At 32.5% G+C, this 25222-nt stretch overlaps 1 protein-coding gene across 1 annotated transcript; it reads right to left on the reverse strand.

The window, feature by feature from the left end:
* Positions 1 to 1893: 1893 nt before the first annotated feature.
* Positions 1894 to 24404, reverse strand: LOC143066803 (metabotropic glycine receptor-like). Its single transcript, XM_076239612.1, has 11 exons — positions 24395 to 24404; positions 23467 to 23935; positions 19088 to 19255; positions 17754 to 17877; positions 12604 to 12717; positions 10470 to 10579; positions 9631 to 9848; positions 8415 to 8553; positions 7336 to 7441; positions 2809 to 2964; positions 1894 to 2216 (listed from the first exon to the last, which is right to left on the reverse strand). Exons 1-11 carry the CDS (start codon positions 24402 to 24404, stop codon positions 2097 to 2099), a joined length of 1734 nt encoding a protein of 577 aa, XP_076095727.1. The 3' UTR covers positions 1894 to 2096.
* Between the last annotated feature and the right edge of the window lie 818 nt (positions 24405 to 25222).

Raw genomic sequence — 25222 nt, forward strand, 5'->3', positions numbered from 1 at the left:
GGGTCAAACTGAATAGGTTGATTGATTTTTGGTTGCTTGCTTAACGTCCAGTGGCAAATATTTCATGCATGTTTAGAACGATACACACTGAATAGGAAATCATACTGTGACCTACATGTATTTATATGCGTCTTCGTGTCAGTTCTTAACTTTTTAAAATTTATGTATACCTTTTACTCTATCAAATGATCAACTAATAAGATAATCTTATATTCTATTGAATAACATCAACGTAACTCACGAAAGGGTCGGGTGCGGAGGGTATATAATTATATCCTGATTATCTTTTAATAAAATGTATTGCTATTCAAAAGACAATCTTTCTGAATTTTTCATTCGATTCAAGTAAAATTGTTAAAAAAAAAATAACAACTTTTCTGCACTAGAAATAACATAACAAATAGAAAAAAACATACCCCTCCCCCTTTTCCATAAGCTAAGTGGTACAATAAATTACTTACAATGTGTCTTGTTTTTGTCATACACCGTTATCGGATGGTAACAATGCACTTGTGTCTTACTTCATGCAGTTACAGTAATAATTTTATTGTGTATGGATAATAATTTTTAAAAGGTTTATATATCTAAATTATTTTATTTCACATTCTAAATGAGCCGCAGGGCGTAACCTGAACGCATTAGAAAGGAGTATCCCACTTTAGTGTTGTCGGTAAAATAGGATACTAAATTTTACAAATCTTTATAATATTAATATTTTTTTACGGTATATAAGTCAGATAATGCATATTTTAAGGTTTTTCTTGTCGTAGAACACACCTCGGGGTGTCAAGATTGTTCAAAGAAAGACCGCCCTCCGGTCGGTCTTTCATTTGATCAATCCTGACACCCCTCGGTGTGTTCTACGACAAGAAAAACCTTAAAATATGCATTATCTATAACGTAATTGTATCACTCAATAAAACTTATCATTCATGATAACACGTGGTCCCACAATAAAGTGCACAGGTGAATTAGAAAAAAAAATCAGAAAATTCGTGTTTTCATGATCATAGCTAAAAAATGTAATTATAAGTATTGAATGCTTTTGTAACTTCATAGTGTTGTAAAAGCGTTGACCGTGCGCACATTTCTAGAATGAAGCGCGGAAAAAATGTACTTCGGTCAACGCTTTTACACCCCAATTAAGTTACAAAAAGAAGCATTCAATTCTTAATTCTTCCACTGATTTTCATGCTTTGTAAAGTGTCCTGAGTTTAACATTATTGAGGCTTGATTGTTTTCAAAAAGATCACCAGAAATTACACATACTTTATGGATTATAACTTAGTTATAGATAAATATTCAGTGTGTCACTCACTAGTAAAACATGATTGACTTCAGTTCTAGATTTTGGAAGCTGACGTTGTGTTTTTTTGTATTTACAATACAGTTTTCCTTTTAGCTGCCTATGTACTCTTATTTTTCTTTTGGTCGTATGACCTTGGAGCGGCTTGATATTTGTACATCCAGATTTTGTTCTTTTATGACTATGTTTCCGTGGTGCAGTTGGGTCCAGAAGTACGATTTGAATCATCAGATTCTTGTATTTTTGATTTTTTGTAACTATTTAGTAAAAATAATTTGTATATAATTGTTGTATGTGTTTGACCTTTTGATTTTGCCATTTCATTAGGGACTTTCTATGGTGGCCGGTTAAGGCCATTTCGCGTTTTCGCGTTTTCGCTCTATAGAATATGAAAGGCGAAAATGCGAAAACGCGAAAACGCGAAATGTCCTTAACCGGCCACCAAAACTTTCCGTTTTGAATTTTCTTCGGAGTTCAGTATTTTTATGATTTTTTTTCCCTATCAATATTCGCATATGTGAAAATATTCTAATTAAAAAAACAAATTGAAAAAAGACATTAAATTGATCATAATCATAATATTTGGGATACCAATTTAACAGACCAAGATGCACATTACAACAATATATGTCCTTTCAATCATGCCCAAGTTGGCACTGTACGTGTTTTGTATATTTGTATAAGTAGGATTCAATAGCAATCTTTATTAGAATAATGTCTAGCTAACATAAAATTCATTAAACAGTACTTTGTTTTTGTTCTTCAACATAAGGCGGGTCTGTTTATTTAACTAAAAGGATAGTTCTTTGTTGTTTTCACAATTTGGTAAGGGTAAATGATCAATCATAGGTTCAACTCTAGTCTGACTGTTTAACGACAACTTGGAAACAGACGTCCAAAACATTTTTCTCTGTAAAAAAAAAGATACAAAACATTGGAATATGCAAGATGAACTGATCATAATATTTTATAAGCAGAAAATGTCAAAATTTCAGAAACCCTTATGAATAAATTCATTATATATACTAGAATTCAAATCTCGCTCTTTTGACTATTAAACTCATCAGCGAAACAAATTACAGCACGACGTTAAAGATTATTGAAAACCCAAATGTCCAGATTATTTTGTCATTTTAGAGCTGAAGAAAGCCAGTGAATGCAATATTGAGATTGCTACTATTGCACTTTATAAAAAATCACTGGACATATGATAAGAAAAAAGATAATCTATAAGTCTATTCAACAAACTAATTAGCAAATAAGTGATAATGACGAGAAATTTAGCATTGCTTCGTGCAAAGTTTCATACTATTCTGTTCTGTTTAAAAACTTATCAATTACAGGTTTTGAGATTTTCAATTCCTGTACTACTTTCTACGTTGTTTTTTTCGATTCAAATAAACTTAGATAGGTATCCTTAACTTTAAATTCAAATGTCAGAGATTGATTTTTATAATGTTTTGGGAAATAGGAATATAAGAATCTTTTTTCAGAATCAATACCCTTTTATCTGATGCTGCATATTCATATGTCTGTGTCCCAACTGACTTTAATGGTGTAGCTTCAATGGTATTTGTCTTCAGATATTTGCTGTCGTATTCGGTTTTGAAAGTATCGTTAGCACGCTTAATGTCTTCCTTTTTGTACAAAGCTGAAATCTGCAACAACACAAAGTAGTTAAATCGGATAGTATTTACTTTTATAAATGTCAGTATCATAGAATAGTTTAATGCTAATTCTGATTAGTTTTTAATTGGCTTTAATATATGTTACCGCTTGTAGACAGCCAATAAGTAGTGGTAATTAAGCTCTTTGTCTGAATCCATCTGATAGATCAGCATCTCCTAACCCTTAAAGGTCAAACCCAGTTTTTAAATAGAATTCGTGAAACTAAAATATTTCTGGACAGTTGTGACCGTGCGTCTTTTATCCTTTGAGTATGACATTATCTTGAAAACAAATGTTTACTTGCAATAAAACTTATCAAATAGTTGATGGAATGACTTTGTGGCGTGTTAATGTCGTGAATTCGTTGTAATACACCCGCACAAGCAATAGTCCAGCAGATAGGTGCAATATATGAAGGAATTGTGCACTTCGTGTTAAAAGCACCAAGCTTTGTTCAAACATACTTCTATCTATACTATTCAATTTTAGATATGGAGGCAAGCTGGAAATATAGTTAACTTCCGGTAAAATCCAAAATGGCGGATGCATGTTTAAATATCAACTTTTCTTAATTCTCTTTCAATTTTTTTTAGTTTAAACTAAAAGAACTGATGTTTTAATTGATCTGAATCGTATTAGATGGGTATAAGTGTTGCTGAAGCAGCAATTTGGATGAGTTTGGTTAACTTCCGGTCGAAATTTCATGTCAAAATTCAAGAAAAATGTATTCAATTTGCAAAAAGTGAGAGAAATGGTGTAATAGAATTAGGTATTTATTTCTTTGGAGATCATTAAAATTCAAATGATATGGTGAACACTACTGTTTCATTATTACATTTGAATGAAGATAGACATACACTTCGATAAACCAAGAGTCTAAATAACAATTGAAAGATGAGCTCTTAAAGATTTAAACTTATTGAGGCATCAGATAATCGAAGACCAGGTAGTTCGTCCCCAAATGTTGAAGAGGTTGACTGGATTTTAGTTCATTTATATGCTTTGGAATTTAGTGTGACATCCATTTACTCCGAATTAGTACACCATTTGTATAGGGACCAGCTGGTGACCACATCCGGTTGCAGGAATTTCTCGCTGCATAGAACACCCATTGGTGGCATTCGGCTATTGTCTGCTCTTTGGTCAGTTTGTTGTCTCTTTGATATATTCCTATTTCTATTCTCAATGTTAAATCTATAATTTGTCAAAATATGACAGACAAATAGCTGCAATGCCCTACACCCTCAAATTGTATCAATATTGCTGCTAGATATGTTACTTTGGCTGGAAATCTCGTTAAATACAAAGAACTTCCATGTTTACCGTCTACGACCCATCTGTATACACAATATGATGGCAGGGGTCTTCCACGTACTACGTACAAAAACAATGCCACATGGCATAAGACCTGCCATCTAAACACAGAACTAAAGAGAGCTAAAATAAGACATCAAAAGGATACAGATGATGTGTAAACAAAACAGGCAATCGGAGCTGGAAATCCACCCACACCGTCAATGTGTACAAATGCTTCAGTACACAACTTTATTAGAGAAGCTCAGTGCTTGGGACCTCATTGTACAAGAAACGAAATATCATGTTCAATGTCTTGCTTATCTTTATCGACAGGCATCAAAAGTCTCTAGTGAAGATCAGACTGGATAAGGAAGAGACGTACGAATAAGCAATGGAATCGCATTAGCTGACATCATCAGCTACAATGAAGATTCCATAACCGAAGAAGATTTAGCACCAGGATTCAAGATGTCAGGTTTTTTTCTATTGGCGAATAAGGAATCTAGATGTTGACACTGAAGACGGAGTTCATAATTCAAGATAAAAGAATAGACTTCTTACATTTTAAAATTATGGGTTGTTTGCCTGTGAGAGAGCTTTCACATGTTTGACATGGATGGAGATTTGTCTCAATGGCACTCATACAACTTCTTATATCTAATGCTTGCTTATTTACCTGATATTCAGGAATAAAAACAAGAGAAAGAGAATTAACTTGCTTTCAAAGATAATATAGAACCCTCGTTTCAGAAAGCAGGTGATGATGCCTTTGACTAAAACTAAATGCAGATTTATAAAGCAGTAACAATAATTCGCAGAGACATGTTTAGTGTTACATTTTGGTTTGACGGTAGTTTTCCAGTGAACTGGGAGGAGAATTATGTTCCAATATCTCTTGTAGCTCTTGTTAGTATGTTGTTGTATGGACAATATATAACAACCGATTCTTATAAGCTGGAAACACTAACGATTGCTTGGATATTTATATTTAACAGCTACAAACGAATCCTTAACGTTAACTCTCCAAAAATCCGTCATCATGCATCTAAAGAAACATATGCACTTAGAAATAATGGTTCACTGTCTGACAGAACACATGAAATAAACATGTTGTTAAGTCGGATGGAGGCACTGTTAACAGATAACCCATTAGCCCTGCGAAGATGGATGGCAGCTTGACAAGAAATGGCAAGACATGCTAAAGAGTTTGAGAAGAGGGGCGAAAGATACTAGAGGGACAGTCATATATATCGATTTCTTGATGAAGAGAACACAACTGACCATGAGCAGAAACTAAGAGTTCAAATGTCGTTTATCCATGATGTAGGTTCTGTGGTAGAAGAGATAGGAAATCAATTTCTTGAAGACAGCAACGAACTGCTTGTTCTGTATACCAATTAAAGATATAGCTCCTTCGGCAGTTGTTGATACTATTCGTCGTTCGTTGAATAGAAAAGGGACTTTCCGATTTGATTTTCCTCTGAGTTTAGTATTTTTGTGATTTTACTTTTAAGAACCATTGACAAGATGTAACTATTGTAGACAATATAAAGATTGACAGTACAAGGAGACGTTGTCAAAGGCAATCATGCTAACCACTAAACTGATAGAGCTTCTCACGTGTAGATAAAAACAAAACAGAGCTCATTCATTTTCTGTCAAATTAACAGATGGATGAACACATTTTCGAGATGAGAATTATTGCTACAGTTGTTACCGATGTATTAGTACTTGTTTCATGTCATTGTGACAATGCAGCTGATATTTATGGGTTGCTTTGGGACTGGAAACCACTTCGTATACATTTTAATTCATGAGCTTGCTAACTTTTTAGGACAAGAAAAAGCATATGCATTGCCTGTTTTCCATGCATTCACTGTATTCGACACTGTGGCATAGATCGCTGGTTAAGGTGAAAAAAAAAACAGGGGATACATGAATGGTATTGAATGGTGTCACAAGAGTATACACCGTTATGAGAGACCAGAGTTGCGTCCAATATCGTAGCAGCTACGTAGTGCTACGTAGATGTTTGTCTACTGAACGAGTAGCTAGTCTAGCTGCTATCTATATCTATGTTGCAGCTAGGCTAGCTACACGTTCAATAGTCATACATCTACCGAGCCCTTTGCAGCCGCTACGATATTGGACGCAACCCACGTGAGTACTCTGAATGTCGACACTACTATTACGCAATTAATCGAACGATTCGTTATGCTGATGTTTGATCGAACAATATTAATGGTCAAGGATATTAAACCTTTTTTTGGACAACATTGTTTTTTTTTTATCAAACATATGTGTTTTGTCTCTAAATTACGTTTACTTGTGATATTTTTTACCGGAAGTGACAAATTTCTGAATAAAATACCCCGAGGGTTTCAAAGAAATGATACATTATTTCAAACCATGAATACACAATAATATTATAGTCTACACAGCAAACTTTGGCTACCAGCTGTGAGATTTGAATAACCATTAATCAGTTATCAAATGCATGTCCACCATTTTGATGATAAAACCGGAATTGGATAAAATCAAGCTTGCCTCCATAACTTATTTTGTTTAGAATGGTCCAAACTATGTTTCTACCAAATTTTATGCTTTTAAAACATAGTGCACAATTGTTCACCTATCTGCTGGGTAACCATTAATCAGTTATCAAATGCATGTCCGCCATTTTGATGATAAAACCGGAAATGGATCAAATCAAGCTTGCCTCCATATCTTATTTTGTTTAGAATGGTCCAAACTATGTTTCTACCAAATTTTATGCTTTTAACACAAAGTGCACAATTATTCACCTATCTGCTGGACGGACGCCTTTCCATAACATGCATTTACTTTTTCCTACCGGAAAATAGAAGTTCAATTAACCATATTCCTACAACTTGAATGAGAATAAATGATAGCTGAACTATCTTGTCTTATAAGAATATTTTTTTCATAGATACACTCAAGTTTTTTTTTATTATCAGAACAAAAATTATCTGACACATCAAAGCGTTTTTTTGTAAAGATAATATAGTTCAAAACAATGTATTACCATTGTTTTTAGCACTCACCTTTGGAATAAAGATTAATGTCAAAGTTATTGTAACGAACGCTTGAATCTGCAGCCCTTGCAATAGGTACAGCAAATCTGGTCCATATGAATGACCAATCAAATGTCTGAAAATGTCAATAGATTAGTTTTTCAGCATAAACAGACAAATGTATCTAATGTAGTACATGTACAAACAAGTCAAATATCTTATAAATTCATTTTGATGTCAGTTACTATGAAAATGAGTCAGTCTTAATAAGTAAGCTGTATAGATATATTATTATGAAATACTGGAAACTAAAATGCGTTTTATAATGCAAATATTATTCATACACTAGTCTGGTTACAGGACAGCGTTCGGTTAAGACATGTCTCAATGACTAGTTTTTATTCGACTAAAATATTTCTACCATGATAATTTTTTTAATTTTTTTTTTGGCTAAAATACACTAGAACCCAGTACTATTTGTATTAACATTTTGCAATACTATTGTATAATAAACAGATTCATGAATAGTTTTTATATCTATCAATATTAAAAAAAAATCCGTAGTAGGGGAGACAAATAGAAGTCATGCTATGTATATCGCATTAAAAATCCGGTTTTATAAGCGATTTTGAGGAAAATTATAGTTGGTGTTCCATACAGAGGATACTTTAAACAAATGAAAATGTTTTTTTCAACATTTTCACCACATAAAGGAGACTCTGTCAAAAAGGCTTTCAGAAACGGAAAGGTAGTAGACTCTGCCAAACATGAAAAGAAAGAAAAAAATAGATTCAAGCATAATGCCAGAATAAAATAACGATAATTATCTTAGGCTCTGTGTATCACTCACTATATTATGCACTAGTTAAGAAAAATATTTAACGAAATACGTAAAGAAAAAGAAAAACGCCAGTAAACATAAACTAAATTATAAGCCTCTTATCTTGATTCGTTTCTACGAGAAATACTTAATATCATATCACAAGTAAATAATGTTTAATAAGAGGCTATTATCTAGTAAAACAGAATGTTTCCGCACAAGACTAATAACTATATATATGTTGTACCATTTCATAATGAACTAGTTAAAAGATAACGAATTAACTTACGTTAGAATCAGCAGAAAACTGCCAAGTATTATTCCATTATACACTGCCCATGTGATGTATTTACTTTCATTAAAATGACCAGGTGCCTTTCTCACCAGATAACACATGTAACCACCAACAAATAAAAGAAATACCTCAGCTGAAATATTAACAAAACGAAACTCGTTGAGATATACTTTCCTGCTCGTTTGATGTATTAGTTTTGATGATTATCTCAAAAAGATTGAGTAATTGTTGTTTTATTTACGTTGAGTGGGTCTCATTATTTGGATTAATTGATATATCAATATAGGTGTTTCACGCCAGATTAGGATTTATAAAATATATCGTAGCGTTCAGTTTTTATTGATAAGGGCAGATTAAATGTCTGGAGTAATGAACTGACCTTCAGGTAAAAGAATTGTAAATTTGATAATATTTTGCAAAAATATTGCAAGGAGATGAAATGCAATATTTAAAAATTTCTACAATGGTACCAGTAGGTTATCTGATTTATCCAGTCCAGTAGGTCGAAGAATTGATATTAAAGTCCTAGCCTCGTAAATGACTTTTAAATTGATGATTTAATTATAGAGATTGGATGATACGTGTAACTATGCAAAAATCTGTTTCTGTCTTGAAATCCTCTTCTAGTGCCTTCCGCTTTCCATAAAGTTGTCAATTATATTTTCATCTATTTTCACTCTATGATTCATTAGTCGAAAAAGGTAATGATCCTTAGACTCATCCGATAATCTTCTGAGATCTCTACAAGTTATTTTGAATTTATTATACTATAATGGTTCTGTTGTACCATTTAACAATGAACTAGTTATTTTGTAAAATAGTCGAGCAATTTTTATATGTTTACTGCCGACTGTATTGAGTGTATAACTAAAGGTTACGTCTTTGTTTAGCTTGCTTGCTGCTGAACCGTGCATTCATTATTAGGTAAAGTAAACTACCCTCATTGAAGAGTAGACTAGTCCGACAGATAACCAATCTATCTGTCTGTAGGACTATGCAACTTACAAAGGAGGGTAGTATATCTTAAATAATAATGACTTCATGGGTCCGCTAGCAAACAAGCTAATCAAAGATGTCTTTACCTATACACTAAATTCAATCGGCTGTAACCTTTTTGATATTCAACATTATCTATGCTCTTGATATAAATACAAACATAATTCTATTAATGTCTTTTCTGATAAACTCGACACAAGAAAAAAATACTAACCACATTGAATAGAATAAAGCCAATATCTGTTTAAACAAACATCATATTTAAGTAAATTAGAAGTTTCCAAAGTTTCTGTCACCCCTTTCTCCGATATCGTCCAGGCTAAGAGATATAGAATTACAACACACATAGGCGGTAAAAATCGTTTTAAAAGCTCCTTGTCTGGCAGATGAACTTTTTTGTATTTACTTGCTGGTCGGAAAATAATTGCTATTCTAAAAAGAAAATAAAGTAAATAAAAACAAGATCTAACAATCTTTATCTGCTTTATCTCCTTTTAACACAAGAAGTTGTATATGATTTGCTATAGTCTTTATTTCAGGATTTGTCATCCCCTTTCTTTGAATTCCAATTGATAAATTCTATAATAACGCACCTGATCGATGTAACTGTTATTTTATCAGTTGTATTGCACAAATGCAATATCGATCTCATAGGAAAGCACAATGGGAAAATGAGACTTTGTTTCTTTTTAAGAGGATATATTTTCCATAAAATTTGATTGAGATTTATGCAATTGTATTCGTGTTGTGTTTTATTCAAACACCCGATGTAATTTCTACGCATGGTATATATTTCCAATGTCGTATTTGGCACAGCAATTTTGAAAATGCTCTCTAACTTTGTATGTGATTTGGATTTTCATCTGTTTTTGATTCGAGCGCTATTGCTGAGTCTTACGGAGGTAAAACACACTTCTGGTGATTCAGATCAGTTTATATTTATTTACTGGATTCTAAAAAAATCAACCATAGAATGATCTATAAATCTAATTGAGAAAATACAAGCATGTAACAATAAATACATATCCCTAAATACAGGAACTACAAACATACCTCCATGTCTTTATTACGAGCGCACCATACATCAGGTTGAAACCTATATGATACACCCAGTTCTGTGATATGCACAGAAATGTTGTAGCTTTTGGATAGGCAAAGAATCCCTGAAATTTTAAGAAATTCTTAACACCGATTATTTTATTTCTGTTATTGCAGGATATGCATTTTTTTTTATATATATATAGAAAACTGTATACTAAAACATAAACATAATTTTAAGGGTGATCAGTCTTTTAGGGATGATCAGCACCATATTTCAATTTGACTGAATGTCATAGAATAGTCTACAGTACAGAATATAAACATAAAAGAAAAACTGTATAAACTTTTAAAACTTTGAGTGACGAATGTAGTTTAAGGTGGCTCGTGGGTATAAAAATTTCAGCAAAAAATTGAACCTTTATTTTTTCATAACAAATTTTATTTATTACACTATCAGTTATTACTTTATGATATGGTAAAAAAATTAACCAAAAAATCGATTCGGTTTGGCCCCAGATGACTTTTGGTGCAAAAATGCCATTTTTTGGCATTAAATTTAAAATATCTTTTTTAACTCATCGGTGACCTATATTTTTATTATTGTTTTCATATAAGCTGTACATAAACTAAATAATTGTAAAATTTAAGCGATTTCTGTAATTAGTTTATTTTTTTATTTCGATATTACCTCTATTTCTCCTATTAGTTCAACAGAAAAAAAGGACATTAACAAAAATGTTTGCTTCTTCCGGAGTCAAATTGTGAGCTTAAATTAACGGTGACTCCATTTTTTTATTTCATTTTTCTTTTAAGTATATGATAAAGTTCATTTATAAAAAAATATAGCCAAATCCTATATTAGAAAAAAAAAGATTTATACCCAGGAGCCCCTTAAAAGAGGAGAAAAGGACATTCTAACTTTAACCATGTAGAATTTATTAAGAAAATGATAACATATATCACTAATTTATTTTTGCTATAAGTAGACCTACCGTACTGCATATCAATGTTCCCCCTCCACACATTAGCAACAAGAAAATTGGACTTCCAGTCTTTATTGCCTTGTAAAATTTAAAAAAAGGAGATTTGTTTCCAAGGTGATTTTCTGATGGCACGACACACTTTCTCCACTTCATTTCATGGATTGTTTATAATAAAACGTGTTTTGGTGTCTGTTTGTGAGCTCATTATAACTACTCATTTGAACACTGCTTTCTCCTTACATTCTATAAGTTTTAGGATTTTTAAACTTTTATGTGTGCTTCCATGATTTCAAATATATTCGTAATCAGCATCCTCTAAAACGGTTTGGTGCATTACGATAGGTACCATTCAGCGTAATGCATATGAATTAATGAAGATTTACGCAACCAATATAGAACGAAAAGATAGGAGATGAAGATATTTATATCTCCTCTTCATCGACATGCTTATGCTTTAGTAAAATTTTCTTCTTTAGGAGATGTGTGAACGAAATTTTGATACTTCTCAGTGTTTACAAGCTCTAAGTCCCTCTCTTCTTACAAAAATATATATATACATTCAATTTTTATTAATCTTTTATACATTCAAGTATTCCCCTTCAACGCTCACAGAAAGAATGAAAGACATATTTGAAATAATTTATGTTAAATTGTCGCCCAGACAAAATCTAGTTCAACACAAGGTTTTTTGACTGTATTATCACTTTTGATTTTCGCTATTTTTCTTGTATGCTTTAACGGTAGGGCATGAATGTGCTCCTTGTTTTGTCTGTTTCTTCCATAATAGTAAATACTCAGACCATTGTAAGTGTAAGTATATAGTATAGAGACTTATATTACTGTTGAAGACAGACATTTACACTAAACGTATTTTTTGTTTTCATATGTGAAGTGTCGGCGTCTCCTTTATCGTATAACCTAATGTTTTTATTCATAAGCATATTCTAAACTAATCAAAACAATTGTACCAATTTATTTCTGAAACAAACAGTTACAGCAGACAAAACTCCAATACCAATACACGTCAGCAGAGTAACAAGTAAAACAGGAAACCTGAATAAGAACAAGAACTGATAAAGGCATGGTGAGTCATCAACACACTCCCTGCAACCCTCCATACAAGGTAAACATTTATATTGTGTTGGATCCGAGGCGTTTTCCACTTCAAGACCATTGAAAGCTTTAACCTGTGCATTCACATTTGGAAAGTAGTACCCTTTGCTGCATACACACTGATAAGCACCTCTTTTAAAACCTTGTCCTTTCAGAAACCTACACTAAAGAGAAAAAAAAATAAAAATAAAATATAATTTCATTTTAAAGAACTTGGTTTTATTTCTTTCCGTTTTAAATATATGATTCTTTAGTTATGTCAAACTGGCGATAAATTGCGACAAATATTCATACAGATCTCAATTTTTTTTTAACTTACTGAAACCGCTTCCGTCCTTAAGTTGAAACACATAAGTCAAATGCAAAACAGCTGTCATATTTCTGATTAATACAGGCATATAGAAAATGTTTGATCAAACCTGGTTTTATACTTAGCTAAATCTCTGGCAGTCGCATAGAATTCCTTTATAATGACAACAATGTTCAGCTAAAACAAAAGATATAATAAGTAACATTGTCAAAAATTAAAGTACAATAGTCAGCATTGAGTTATAATCCTAATCACGATAAAACAAACAACTATGTTAACAAAGATAAACAAAATAGACAATATAAACTCTAGAGACAAAGAATAACTTAACAGACGACCGTGGAATCATGTTGCCGTTTAATTTGTAAAAAAACACAAGAAAGAATATTATTTGAGTAGCTCCACCTTTTATGTTAATTATATAATTGTTTGAACATTGTATCTAACTATATCTTTCCCTATGGATTATTCTTCTACATTGCGAAGAAAGGCAGACATAATTAAACTGTCAATTGTTCTTGAACAATTCAGAGGTCTTTCCTTTTGTAATGTAAAATACATGTTCAAACAGACGTGGAATGTATTGAAAAGCTTTAAAACACACTGAAAAACCTTTAAATAAGGTTAAAAACACCAAATTCGCTATATGGGACATGACCTTGACCTTTGACCTTTTGACCTTTGTCAAGGTCATTAGTCCCCAATGTCATTGCCGAAGACCCCATGGGTCTAGGACCTTTGGTTATATAGTAAAAGATGATTTTGTCTTTCCAGAAACCTAAAACAGGTGTTATGCCCCTTAAACAAAGGTCAAATCTCTTCGGTCAAAATGTAACAAAGTTGTGCCGTAATGACCCAAACATTTTCCACTATTTAAAACTTCTGTAAGTATAATGGTTTCTGAGATTATCCCATAACAAGGTGTTAGGTCAAAGGTCAAGGTCAACATACAAATTTGACCTTGAGGTATTTTTCAAAGATACATAAATTGATTATGATTGGTGAAGATCCTAGGTGTCTACGACTTACGGTTTCTGAGTTTTGTTGGTCAGCCGACACCGGTTAATTTTCATAGGGGCCTAACCCTACCAATGAGTCGTTGAATCTTTTCGATCCAAATGTAACGAAGAACCAGGGTCTGGTCCTGAACAAATTTCACCCTTTGTTTTTTTTCTACCTATTACGGTTACGGTGTTGGAACGATAACAAGGTTTTTGGGTTTCGGAAGGATTACTCCGAACCGACAAAATATTTCGACTCACAAGGTGAGTTCCAGATAGGTATTCATTACACCAATACAAAGTGTGAACATGAAAGCGACACGTCTTACGGTTACGGAGGCTAACTTCGTCAAAGTTTGGCGGAACAAAAAGAATAATAATAATAATAATAATAATAATAATAATAATAATAATAATAATAATCAGAAGAAATACAGTAAGGTCTTTCCCTTTAGTAAAAGGAAAGACCTTAATAATTGACGACCGAATTAGGACGTATACTTACTGCATTTATTAAGGTCTTTCCTTTTACTAAAGGGAAAGACCTTACTGTATTTCTTCTGATTATTAGGTCTTTCAACCTTTTTGGTTGAAAGACCTATTGGTTTTGTTCTGATTATTATTATTATTATTTTTTTTCTTCCGCCAACTTTTTTTTCCTTCGCTGTATTTTTGTTTCGCAAGATGTCGCTAAGACATATGGTATATGATATCGAACAGTTATTACGCTTTTGTAACTGACTCCGTGTAACCAAAATCTTTCCCATATAAGAGTTATCTCCCCAAACACTGTTTTTCTTGTTATCGCGTAATCTTCACAACCCTATAAGAAACCGACAAATTTATTTTTGCAACTTGCTCATTATATCCTCAGGATGTGCTGTTTTATTTTGACCGAAGCCGTATAGAGATTCCATATGAGAGTTATTTCCCCTTTTGTATTTGAAATTTTGAAATGTATTTTAAACTGGAAAACCATAAGTGATAGAGACCTAGGGTACTTTGATTTAAGATCCTTGGTCCAAAAAAATGAAAATTAGGTCAAGGTCAAAGGTCAAGGTCAAATTGTAAATTTTGATTTTGGCTTATTTTCACTTATTTTCATTAACCTTATAAGATATCAACAAATTATTTTTACTAAATTGTTAGTTGCGACATGTCGTAACTTATAAATTTTGGTTGCAAGGGTGCGTAGACAATACATGGGAGTTTTTGTCCCTCTTATATTTAGAATTATGCGTAAAGTGATATTACTCATAAACCATACATATTAAGGAACTAGTGTCTTTTGATTCGAGATGTTTAGTCTATGACCTTGAAATTGAGGTCAAGGTCAAAGGTTAATTGGACGTTCTAGATTTTGACCTTTGCTTTAAATTCATATTTATTCATCATAAAGCCATAGGAACTGACATTTTCAACTGAATTTTAATATTTTCACATCAAAATAGATCTTTATTAGTTGAAAGACCTTCAATTGTTCTCTGAACAATTGGTTTTTAATTATTATTATTATTCTTCTTGTTCCGCCAAACTTTGACAAAATTTCCCTCCGTAACCGTAAGACGTGTCGCTTTCATGTTCACACTTTGTATGGGTGTCATGAATACCTATCCGGAACTCACCCTGTGAGTCGAAATATTTTGTCGGTTCGGAGTAATCCCTCCGAAACCCCAAAACCTTGTTATCGTTCCAACACCGTAACCGTAATAGGTAGAAAAAAAATGAAGGGTGAAATTTGTTCAGGACCAGAGCCCGGTTCTTCGTTACATTTGGATCGAAAAGATTCAACGACTCATTGGTAGGGTTATGCCCCTATGAAAATTAACCGGTGTCGGTTGGCCACCAAAACTCAGAAACCGTAAGTCGTAGACACATAGGATCTTCACCAATCATCATCATTTCATGTATCTTTAAAAAATACCTCAAGGTCAAATTTGTATGTTGACCTTGACCTTTGACCTAACACCTTGTTATGGGATAATCTCAGAAACCATTATACTTACAGAAGTTTTAAATGGTGGAAAATGTTTGGGTCATTATGGCGCAACTTTGTTACATTTTGACCAAAGAGATTTGACCTTTCTATAAGGGGCATAACCCCTGTTTTAGGTTTTTGAAAAGACAAAATCAGCTTTTACTATATAACCAAAGGTCCTAGACCCTTGGGGTCTTCAGTAATGGCATTGGGGACCGATGACCTTGACAAAGGTCAAAAGGTCAAAGGTCAAGGTCATGTCCCAGATAGCGAATTTAGTGTTTTTAACCTTATTTAAAGGATTTTTAGTGTGTTTTCGAGCTTTTTAAGGTTGACCTTGACCTTTTCAATACATTCTACGTCTGTTGGAACATGTATTTTACATTAAAAAAGGAAAGACCTCTCAATTGTTCAAGAACAATTGACAGTTTAATTTATATTTCTTTTCTTTAAAACCAAACAAAAAATAGCAAGATGCAGACGTTATAGCATCTTGTTACACAAAAGCAAAACGCATAGTTTATTCCAACTAATTTGCAATGTGTACCCATGTATGTAATGACTTTTTGGAGTTGAATGCACCTTATCCATGTAGCACTGGTTTCTTATTATGCCTGTACCAAGTCAAGAAAAAGACATCTGTTTCATTCATTTCATGTGTTTGAGCTTTTGAATTTGCATTTTGATCTGGGATTCTCCATTTAGAAGTTCCTCGAATTTGAGTATTTTTGTTTACTTTTGTTCCTATCGAGTTAAAAAAGAGGAACGAAAGATACCTGAAGGACAGTCAAACTTATAAATCGAAAATAAACTGACAACGCCATGGCCAAAATTAAAAGGACAAACAGACACACAATAGTACACATGACACAACATAGAAAACTAAAGAATAAACAACACGAACCCCACCAAAAACTAGGGTTGATCTCAGGTGCTTCGGAAGGGTAAGCAGATCCTGCTCCACATGTGGCACCCGTCGTGTTGCTTATGAGATTACAAATCCGGTAAATAGTCCAATTCGGTAGGTCACATTTATGAAAGGGAAGGGGATTGTAGTTACAACGTAAGGGGCATATCCGATAGCAAATGTGAAACGGTTATTCCATAACGGTCAACCAACTTGTGATGGCTTCCGTAAAATTTACGAAGAGATGATTTCAACTTCATTATTTGGAACTCTTGATTTAATAATCAAGTATTGGGTTACTGCAAATTACTTAAATAAAGGCAACAGTAGTATACCGATGTTCAAAACTGATAAATCGATAGAAAAAAACAAATCCGGGTCACAAACCAAAAACGAGAGAAATGCATTACATATAAGAGGAGAATGACGACACATGTAACACACACAGAAACGAACTAAGAATAAGACAAAGTCCGATGAGAATAACAAAAATAACATCAAAACTAAATACATGAATTTGGGATAAAAAAGTACCGTGACACGTCTTGTAATAATGTGAATTCACATTCAAAAATGAGAGGCAACAAACGACACAAAAGAAACACAACGTTAAAATGTAACACACACAGAACCGAACTATAATATAACAATGACCATATTCCTGACAAGATACAGGACATTTTTAAACCTTTCATAGAAAAAAAATATTTGGTTTGGAAGTTTGGCTGTACCTTCAGAAAAATTATATCATATGGAATTTTTACGGTGTTTTTTGTTCACCGAGCCGGTAAATTAAGATACAACACGGATCAACTTATTGATCAATTGAATAAACTTAAAATAAAAGGTAAACAATTAAACCCTGTAATTATTTCTTTGAATATTATTTTGGACTATATTTTAGAGTCATCGGTTTATCATGATAGTGTATTATATAAGGAAATATTGAATCAATAAATAGTCGAATAATACTGACGAAATAAATTATTTAAATATCTATTTACCTCTGTTGTCGCATAACATCTATGAGTTTCCCGGAAAACATCTAAGGCATTATGTTTACTGGTATCAGGATCACACTGGTTGATATCAATATTCGTTAGCTCTATATCTACCCCAGCTACACCTCTTTAGTAATAAATAACACAGTAATCAAGTTAATATAGAAAAAGTTTTCCCTTAAAAATATATATGAAGTGATAAATTAAATATAAAAAATAAAAATAAATTTTTTTTATTATAGATTATTATGACAGGCAATCGATTAAAAGTAATATTAAACGAGTTACTTGTGAAAAATATTGTTAAACTTATTTTTGTGTACGATTTTTATCATTTTTAACGCATTATTATTGATCGTATTTCAACCCGGCGATTAAAGATGGTCACCTGTGTTAACAATCAACAAAGAAGCATGGACATTCAGATAAAAACGTGTAAAACATGTACAAAAAGATAAAGTTTATTTCGTAGACGGAGCGATGTTTACGTTTGTTTACTCTCTCTCTCTGCTAATGTATTTCCCCCCTTTGCACATGCGTATTGCGACTAACGGAATTTTACGAGAAAGGTCACGCTGAGTTAACTGCATACGAAAAAAATGTCGGCGAATTATTGCCTAGGAAACAAATAGATAAAAAAAAAGTAAAGTTAATTTCTGCTTGATTTGGACAAATTACAGAATTTAATTCAGAAAAAAAAGAATATGTACGTAAGTTTTATAATAAAAACTGCTTCATTTATTTTTTAAATTTAAAGATGACTTTAAGGCGATTATCTCATTAGAATCATTCAGCTAATAAAATTAAGAATGTAAATTGGGAATATGTCAAAAAAAAAAAAAAAAAAACCCAACCAAAGAGTAGACACCAGCTAAGGCCATCAATGGGTATTCAACGCTGCTAGAAAATCACGCACCCGGAGGGAGTCCTGTGTGTGCCCCTAAATGAAATTGTGTACTAGTTTCATTGAACATGGACGTCACACTAAACTCCAAAACATATAAATGAACTAAATTTAAATACTTCAAGATGGATTTTTTTCCCGGACGAACTTTTTTGTTCGCCTTCGGCGAAAAACAATCTATTTTATTGGCGACAAGTCGAAAACAATTTTTTCCTTCAATTTTAGCATTACAAATAGTGGCAGCTGAGGGTGAAACAAAAATTTAATTTTGTCAGGGTAAAATTTTATTTCTCAAAAAACTGAAAACAAACTTAAAAAAAGTTTCCATATTCAACTGTCATGAGTTTTGTTATTCAGTTTTATTTAACTTAAATATTTTATATTTAAAAAAACATATAAACTTGGTTATCAGAAATTATCATATGTCACTTACTGAAACTTAGGTTTTCCACTTATATCTAGGGAAAATATCGGTGTTGTATATGTAACCATCCAAATGTCCCCTCCGCCGCAGTCAAAATACGGTTTGGTCCAAAAACCGTCTTCAATCTTTGTTGTCAGTAGAACTGTATCCTTCTCTGCCAAGGATATATTTCCGGACCTGATAGAGAGCAGATATAAGCTTAGTGTTGGCTACATTTCAATTTGATTAACCACTTTAGCAAACTGGTTTTTTTTTACGAATAACCAGTCTGCATTTAGACCGACAACTCAGTATCAATAATAATTTTCTTATTTCAAAGATAAAATTTTCTTATTTAGTATTCAACACACTGAGTTTAATGTATTTTTTTATTACCAATCGTATATACTTTTATATTTTAAACAAATGTTAAGTTGCATTTTGATTTAAAATAAAAATTATGTACCGGATATGTTTAAAGGTGAACTTAGACTTTATACATGATTTATACTAACATGAGCAACACGACCGGTGCCACATGTGGAGCAGGATCTGCCTTCGAGTTCAGTATTTTTAATTAAATCGATGTAATGTCATGTTAAAACTTTCTGTAAATCAATTTATTCAATTATCGATATCAATCATAATCCGCGTCTGGCGTACACGACTGTATAATGGTATCTATCTTGATTTTATTTTAAAAATATTCAAAACGTTCGTTATTCTACTTACAGGCAATAATATTATTTATCTTTCATCCGTACGCTTTTAATGGATTTTGTCTTCTAACTATTTTGTATTCTCTATGAGATAATCCGATGATTTATACTGGATTTCCACCAGTTTTAATGTCTTTTTAGGTTGAATTGTAGAATGATTGAAAATATTTTATAATATACATTTGTAGTAGGGATGGCAACGATTACTCCAGTACTCGGATAATCGCTAAGAAGACCGAGTACTCGAGTAAAATTTCAGTACTCAGATACTCGTTTGCCTTTTATAAAATTTGAGATATTTCGTCTATTATTTCCCCTCGCATTAGATAGTTGAAATATCCCCTTCGTACTACTAGTTTAATCTATTAACAACGTCAATACGTTTATCTTGAGACTTTTATGTGTTATAGTAATACGACGAACGTTTTTTTAAGTTCCGAGAAATTGTTGTATGTGCAAGAGTTGTTGTAACAAAACTTAGAAAGTCAAAATGACCTTCATGCGAAGTTGTGTTTACATATCACAATTGATACGTTATTCACGTGCTTGTTCACACTATACGGACTTCATATACAGGAGTGTGCTATTTACGCAGAAACTTCTCCAACAAAGTTATGAGGAGGACAGATTTAAATTGACACTCCGTAAATTTTATGGACACCATCACGAATTGGTGGATCCATACGATGTGTGTTTAACCAAACTAGCTAAGGACATTTTTACCACATGGTAGATTGTGGTTGTCATTATGTCGTCTAATCTTTTAATTACCAAACGTGACTTATTCCCGATTGTGACTGTTTTGCTGAGTGTGAATTCGCATTATTATAAGACGTGTTACGGTACTTGTCTATCCCAAATTCATGTATTTAGTTTAAATGTTTATTGTTAAATTTGTAATTCTCATCGGATTTTGTCAAATGTGTTGACGTCTTTTCTATTATATTTATGTGTTATGGAAACAAAAATTAATCACCGCCGTCATTTATTAGATTTTATTTTGGTCAACATAATCTGTACGATAATTTACGTTTGAAGTTGGATTCATAACAAACTACATATAATTAAATGCAATATCAGTATTTAGTTCTATTTTAATCTTTAATCAATCCTAATTCTATCTTACTTTTGAGATATAATTTTTCATATGTGACGTAATTTTCTGCTGTTTCAGAAATTTCATAATGCCTTTTCACCATCGTATGTGACGTAATTTTTAATGCTTTTTCACCATCGTATGTGACGTCATTTTCATAATTTACTGCGTTGAGGCCTGGACTGAGTCGGGTGTGTCTATTCTGTGTTGGTCATTCATTATGTATTCGTGTTTGTTTTATGTAATGAGTTAATACTTCAATTTCATTATGTATATCTGTTATATTCATTTGATAAAATTTACTGTTTGCAATAGCATTAATTGTTCTAAATAATAAGGATGTTCTTATCCCTAGCATAAAAACTTAGCCGTATTTGACACAACCTTTTTCAACTTTTGATCTTCAGTGCTGTACAACTTTGTACTTTTTTTCGCTTTCGATCTTTTATATCTGGGCGTCACTGGTGAGTCTTGTGTGGACGAGGCGCGTTTTTGGCGTATTAAATTTTAAACCTGATGCTTTTTGTTATTCATTAATCATGTGTTTCTTTGTCTAATACGTTTTCCTATTTATTTGTATTGTAGTCCTGTAATATTATGTTGTCATTTCTATGTTATATTTAACATTGTCATTAAAGTGCGAGGTTTGGCATGCCACAAAACCAGGTTCAACCCACCATTTTTTCCTTTAAAAATGTCATGTACCAAGTCAGGAATATGGCCATTGTTATATTATAGTTCGTTTTTGTGTGTGTTACAATTTAACGTTGCGTCGTTTGTTTTCTCTTATTTTTGAGTGTAAATTGACATTGCGATAAGACGTGTCACGGTACTTGTCTATCCCAAATTCATGTATTTGGTGTTGATGTTATATTTGTTATTCTCGTGGGATTTTGTCTGATTCTTGGTCCGTTTCTGTGTGTGTTAGTTACATTGTAATGTTGTGTCGTTGTTCTCCTCTTATATTTATGCGTTTCCCTCAGTTTTGGTTTGTTACCCCGATTTTGGTTTTTGTCCATGGATTTATGAGTTTGAACAGCGGTATACTACTGTTGCCTTTATTTGTCGATCATATTTCTAAAGGAGAAAAAAATCAAAGTGCCCAGCGGTGAATCCTACGCACCTGATTAGAGATATTTGTAACGGTGTTTGTACAGGGATCAACACTTTCATGGATTAAAAACTCACAAGCCGTTAACTTACTTGAGTCTGTCATGTAATAATTAAGACTTCTTTGTAAGTGTGATTGGTATGAGATGTACATTTAATGTAATTACTTTTTACTTAACTTAATTTTTGTTCAATTTATAATTTACACATGCGAAAGATACTAGAGAGACATTCAAACTCATAAGTCAAAAATACACTGACAACGCCATGGCTAATAATGTAAAGACCAGCAGACAAACCATTATAATAGTGCAAATAGCACAACATAAAAAACTAAAGACTGTAAAAGACGAACATATATTATCGTTTCGTACAAGTAATTTGAAGTCCAATATTCTTGAATGGACTAGTCGTTATATAAAAAATACTAACTCTAAGGGAACAGATGATACTGATTGTCTACAAAGTCGGACTTTTATATGCAAATATTGATTGTTTTACAGGAATGTTTCTAGTTTGGTTCATGACCAAATACACAAACAGTGATTACTATTTTGATATGTATTTTTTAGAAACGGTGGTCAGTAATTCATCGTTATATTGACACTAAAATGGAGGACTAATAGATATTACTAAGGACCAAGTTATATTTTGTAGTCATACATTTTGAGTTCTGCAATAATACGTTTGTCTTTTATACAGCTGTCAATCGGTGTGACTGTCATACTATAATGAGTTTATGAAAGGTTAAAAAAAAAAAACCCACCGTGTCCCATCAAAACTCTAAATTTTTAAATAGACATTTTAGATTTTTCCGAGTATTCGAGTACTCGCGAGTATCATGAGCGAGTATTCGAATATTAAATTTCAGATCTTTTGGCATCCCTCATTAGTATTAAAGTGATATTAAAACGATCAATCAGTAACTGTTCCATTTTATTAATTCTAGAAACAAAATTTACAAAGAAAGGCAATTGTATACCACTGTTCAATATACAAAAAAACTGAAGATAAAAACAGCTATATTTTTTTTTATCTTTGTACGGGACATTAAAAAAAACGGTGTGTTGGAACTTGGTGTACGGCTAGCCAAGACCCCTACTTATATGGCTATGTTAAAAATCCGCTTAAACGATAACATTACGTGACAGGAATACAGTACAAACAAACGCAAGACACTCACCACAGAAAAATACATATTACATAATACTATAGTTCAACAACATGTTAACCGTAGAATAACAACTGACACCTTCCATAAATTTACGGCAGCACACCAGGACACCACAAAAATATATAAACTGCGCTTCACATGAATGAAACAAACATAATCTTTTTTTTTTTATTAAGTTATAATGGATCAATAAGGGGCAACCTGGAAGTTAGATACTTATAAAATATGCCACGTAGTGAAAAAATATAAATATCAAATGCACTACTGCACTTTTCATATGATTAATGCAATAATTAAATTTACAACCTACCTTAATTTAGTTTTTGAAAGTGTTCTTGTTGCATTTTCCCAGTTTCTTTTTTTTAAGTTATGATACCACAAGACGTTGTTGTTGTCTTGGTAGTTATACGATAATGCTATATCATGGACATATACAGTACCATTTTTATGGTAAGCATATGGAGCAAATGATGAATATTCAGAGTGTACTCCTGGTTCTAGTGCAATGCCAGATGCAAATATAGTTGTCTGCCCATTAACAACACTCCTAACTAAAGAAAAAATTGTTTCATCGGTCAGTGAATTGAGTGAGCCGTTATTTTCAAGCAAAACTGATGTGATGAACTTTGACGTAAACATTGCTGGTTTGATGTAGGCTTCCCAGTCGGTATGATTAAAGATTAAATCTAGCGTCTCCTGGTTACCGCCAGTACAGGGACTTTGTTCTACTCTGCTGACATATTCTAAAGCTAACTGAACGGCTTCCCTGTCGGCATCACCTGTGGAAGTAATGAAAGAAATACAATAAGTTTGAGAAACAAAAAATTAGATTAACAAGGAGTGTGTCGTACAACATCACATGAGTTTTTTGACTTTCTAAGACCTCACTAACATACCTCGTAGTATTAATAAAATACAGTGGAGAAGTCCAGTTTTTGTTAAATTATTGAATATCTTTTATTCAAACTAAGGATGTTTTATTATAAAATGTGGGAATGAATTGATCAACATTATCATTAATCGGAAAGTCAATGATAAGACAAGGTCGTCTAATTTGTAATATTTTGAAGAATTGTAATGGCAAGTTGTATATTCATCGGAAACGCCAAAATCAAAACTTTAGAGTCGAAATGTATAGACAATTTGGGAGTTATTTCTCCAAAAGTGACATCAACATAATAGCAAAAGCATTTGAGGTGAGATTTTCTTGATAAAGACAAAAGCTTAGATTTCCTAACAATTCCTCATTAGATGCAATATATTTTGATAACACCAATCATAACTCTATTCAAGGAAAAAGTAGGATGAAGTTCATAAAACCTTACAAAATCAAATGATCGACTTTATTAGTATCAATACCAAGTAACAGTTTGTCTCATTTGTAGCAGTTTTGAAAAGACCCTATTCATCAAAGTATTAGGCAGTGTTCACACCAAACGCCGTGTAGAGTAAACATGTTTACAATTAGTTTAGTGTAGTGTACACTGGTTTCACATTACATTTGTTCACATCTATACACCGTGTTTAGCTACCTGTACTTAATATATGTTCCCACTTGTAAACTATATGTCATTTAAATGTTCATTACGTAGAACTAAATTCAAAATATTTGGACAATTTTTCTAGCGATAAGGGAACAACCATTTGACTTCAAAATGGGGGTGGGGATGGGGGGGGGGGGTTGGAATGGAAATATTCCGATCCCCAATTTGATAAAATAAAAATGGTCATACAGATGATAAAAAAATATTATGAATCAAGAGTTCCCCCATACATTATAGTGTAAAATATTGAAAAAAAAAAAAGAATTTGATCACCAGCATCGAAAAAAAGGAATAAAAACGTACGCGCGAAAAAAATCTGACTCAGATAAAAAAAAAATAACCCTCCCCCTTTTTTAAGTTAAGTGGTTGCTACTTTATAAAAGCCATTTTTATAATTTGTAGTAGTTTGAATATACTAGAGATGTCTCGATTACGCATTAGAAAACGTTAGCTGCAGCAGCGTGCTTACAGCCGAAAAAAAGGATTGAGATATTAGGGATCACTACATTTTTATCTTTTCTG

Source organism: Mytilus galloprovincialis, chromosome 3, assembly GCF_965363235.1.
Source record: "Mytilus galloprovincialis chromosome 3, xbMytGall1.hap1.1, whole genome shotgun sequence".
Classification (NCBI taxonomy): Eukaryota; Metazoa; Mollusca; class Bivalvia; order Mytilida; family Mytilidae; genus Mytilus; species Mytilus galloprovincialis.